Here is a 2490-nt window from a genome sequence, read left to right on the forward strand (position 1 = left end):
AAAATGTCTTTATTGCTTTAAAACAACCAGAGCTGCACTGATCAGAAACATCTGATGTGTAACTGAAGAGAAAGAAAAATACTGATGTGTTAACAGATTTTATATAATGTTTAAATCCATCAGTAAGAGTATAAAAACAGTAAATATCAAAGCAGAGTAAAATCAGTTATAAGGTTTTAATTATTTATGCAAATAACATATGAATTATTATAAAAGTAGGAGAAAGACAAAGAGAAAGTTGATGAATACAGAGTGAAGTCCCAGTGAGTCAGGTCAGTACTGGGAACACTGGTCTCTCCTCAGTATCTCTGAAACTGGAGTCTGGGATTCCCTGGTAGCCTCACAGGTCAGAAATCCCACCCTCATCCACTGGTCTGCAGGGACCCTCAGGGTGCTGCTCCAGCTGTAGTGGCCGTCCTTCTGCAGCAGTCCGAGGCTCCTGCTCTCCTCATAGCAGTTTTTACTGCAGCCGTCCACCTTCCAGGACAGACTCCAGTCTGAGGGGAAGCCCTTGTTGGCCAGACACATGAGTGTGACATTACCCGTCTGCAGGTCGTCGCTGGAGGGGAGCAGGACTGTCAGGGTGGGACGAACATCACCTAGGACACATCAGTCAGCTTAAGGAACAAGGGACCACACAGCTTTCAATCAAACATCTGACACCAGAAACCTTGACGATGGTTTTGTGTTCCAGCAGTCATTAACTAACACATTGTTTCACTTCCTTTTTTCCTTTTATTTTTAGAAAACTGATGCAGATCAGTAAAGAGAGAATCGTTTCACAGTTTGACCTGAAATTTGTAAAACTTGACATCTTGTTTTGTGGTAAAATATAACAAAGCAAGTTAAACAAAAAACAAAGACAACAACTAATCTTGGTCCATATTAAATAAAGTGTAGATGTACAGCTTTAGAATAGAAACAATAAAATACTGAAATAATGATCTTTTATAACTTGTGGGTCTCAAAAATTTCAAACTTTAAAGTGAAGAGAAAAATTATTATCAAAATGTTGTTCAGGTCTAGATGCTCGTCTTTATCTTTGGTCTGTCCAGTTTAACATTTAAACACAATGTGATAAAGAAAATAAATTAAATTTCTTTTCATTTAAAACACTTGATCTCCATCATCAAGATCTCTAATTATTACTTGAACAGAATATTTTTAGATACCAGTTTATCAAAGCTGATCTGAATTAGCCTCCATGAGGAGAAATAAAAACAGCAGGTCCAAAATTTTAAAAGTTTATTAAAATATGTTAAAACCCTGCAAATATTAATCACTTTAAAAACTACCTTATAACATAAATAGTTTAAGTTATAAGAAAAACTTACTTCCAAACTCCAGTCTGGTTCCTCCACCGAACGTGAACCACAGTGATACAAACTCATTGAACCGCCGTACAAAAACCTCTGACTGTACAGAGACACGGCTCTCTGACTCTGGAACAAACAAACTCTACAAACTCATCATTAGACTGTACGGTTTATATAATAAGGATGAAAATGATCAATGAGATAAAAGAAACATGCAACATTTTAAAAATATGATCCATTTTCTAGTGTTTTTATTCTCATGTCTTTTTATGTATTATGTATTTATCATGAACTCTGATGGGCAGAACATTAACATGATGAATCAATTTGAGAATTAGGACAATAAAATAAACTATATCTACCAGAATTTATATATCTACATATAAAACAACGTACAACGGTCAAACCTTAAAAATAATCTCAAGTACAAACAACATTGAAATGAAAAGAAACATTCCTGATTAAATTTCTTATAAACTGATTGAACCAATAACAATAATAATAATAATAATAATAATAATAATAATAATAATAATAACAATTATCATCATCAGATTGATCCAAGTCCCTGTTGGAGTGAGTCAGCAGATTTCCATAGAGAGCCACTTTGCATCAGCAGCACCATGCTCCAGTGCTCTGGGAGAGTTTATAGTCCTGAGAGTTGAAGACTGGATGACTGACAGCTGTCCTTCATGACAACAGAAGCCACAGAAATCCTCCTCATGAAAAACATGACTTTGATCTGCGTCCTCATCTGGACTCTCCTCTGCTGCTGCTTCACAGGTAAAGTCCAGAGAATGAAACTCCTCTCCTCTATGAACATCCGTCCCTCTGAAATGAAGCCGACTAAACCATGAAGCTGCTTTATGTTTTTGTCTCTGTATCCTCAGAGTCCAGAGGACAGGTCACAGTGACTCAGCCTGCAGCAGTGACATCTGATCTGGGAGGAACCGTCACCATCACATGTAAAACCAGTCGCAATGTTTATAGTAGCCGTTTATCCTGGTACCAACAGAAAGATGGACAAATTCCTAAATTCCTTATATACGATGTTAGCAGCAGAGCATCAGGGATTCCGGATCGTTTTTCAGGCAGTGGATCAGAGACAGATTTCACTTTCACCATCAGTGGAGTTCAGGCTGAAGATGCTGCAGTTTATTACTGTATGGGGCAT

The 2490-nt window shown here is 37.1% G+C and overlaps 1 gene segment (V, D, J or C); it reads right to left on the reverse strand.

The window, feature by feature from the left end:
• On the reverse strand, positions 1 to 2490 carry LOC121656379. The segment is given in 3 exon segments: positions 1 to 599; positions 1335 to 1458; positions 2479 to 2490. Coding segments are annotated over 3 exon segments (462 nt in total).

This window comes from Melanotaenia boesemani, chromosome 17, assembly GCF_017639745.1.
Source record: "Melanotaenia boesemani isolate fMelBoe1 chromosome 17, fMelBoe1.pri, whole genome shotgun sequence".
NCBI lineage: Eukaryota > Metazoa > Chordata > Actinopteri > Atheriniformes > Melanotaeniidae > Melanotaenia > Melanotaenia boesemani.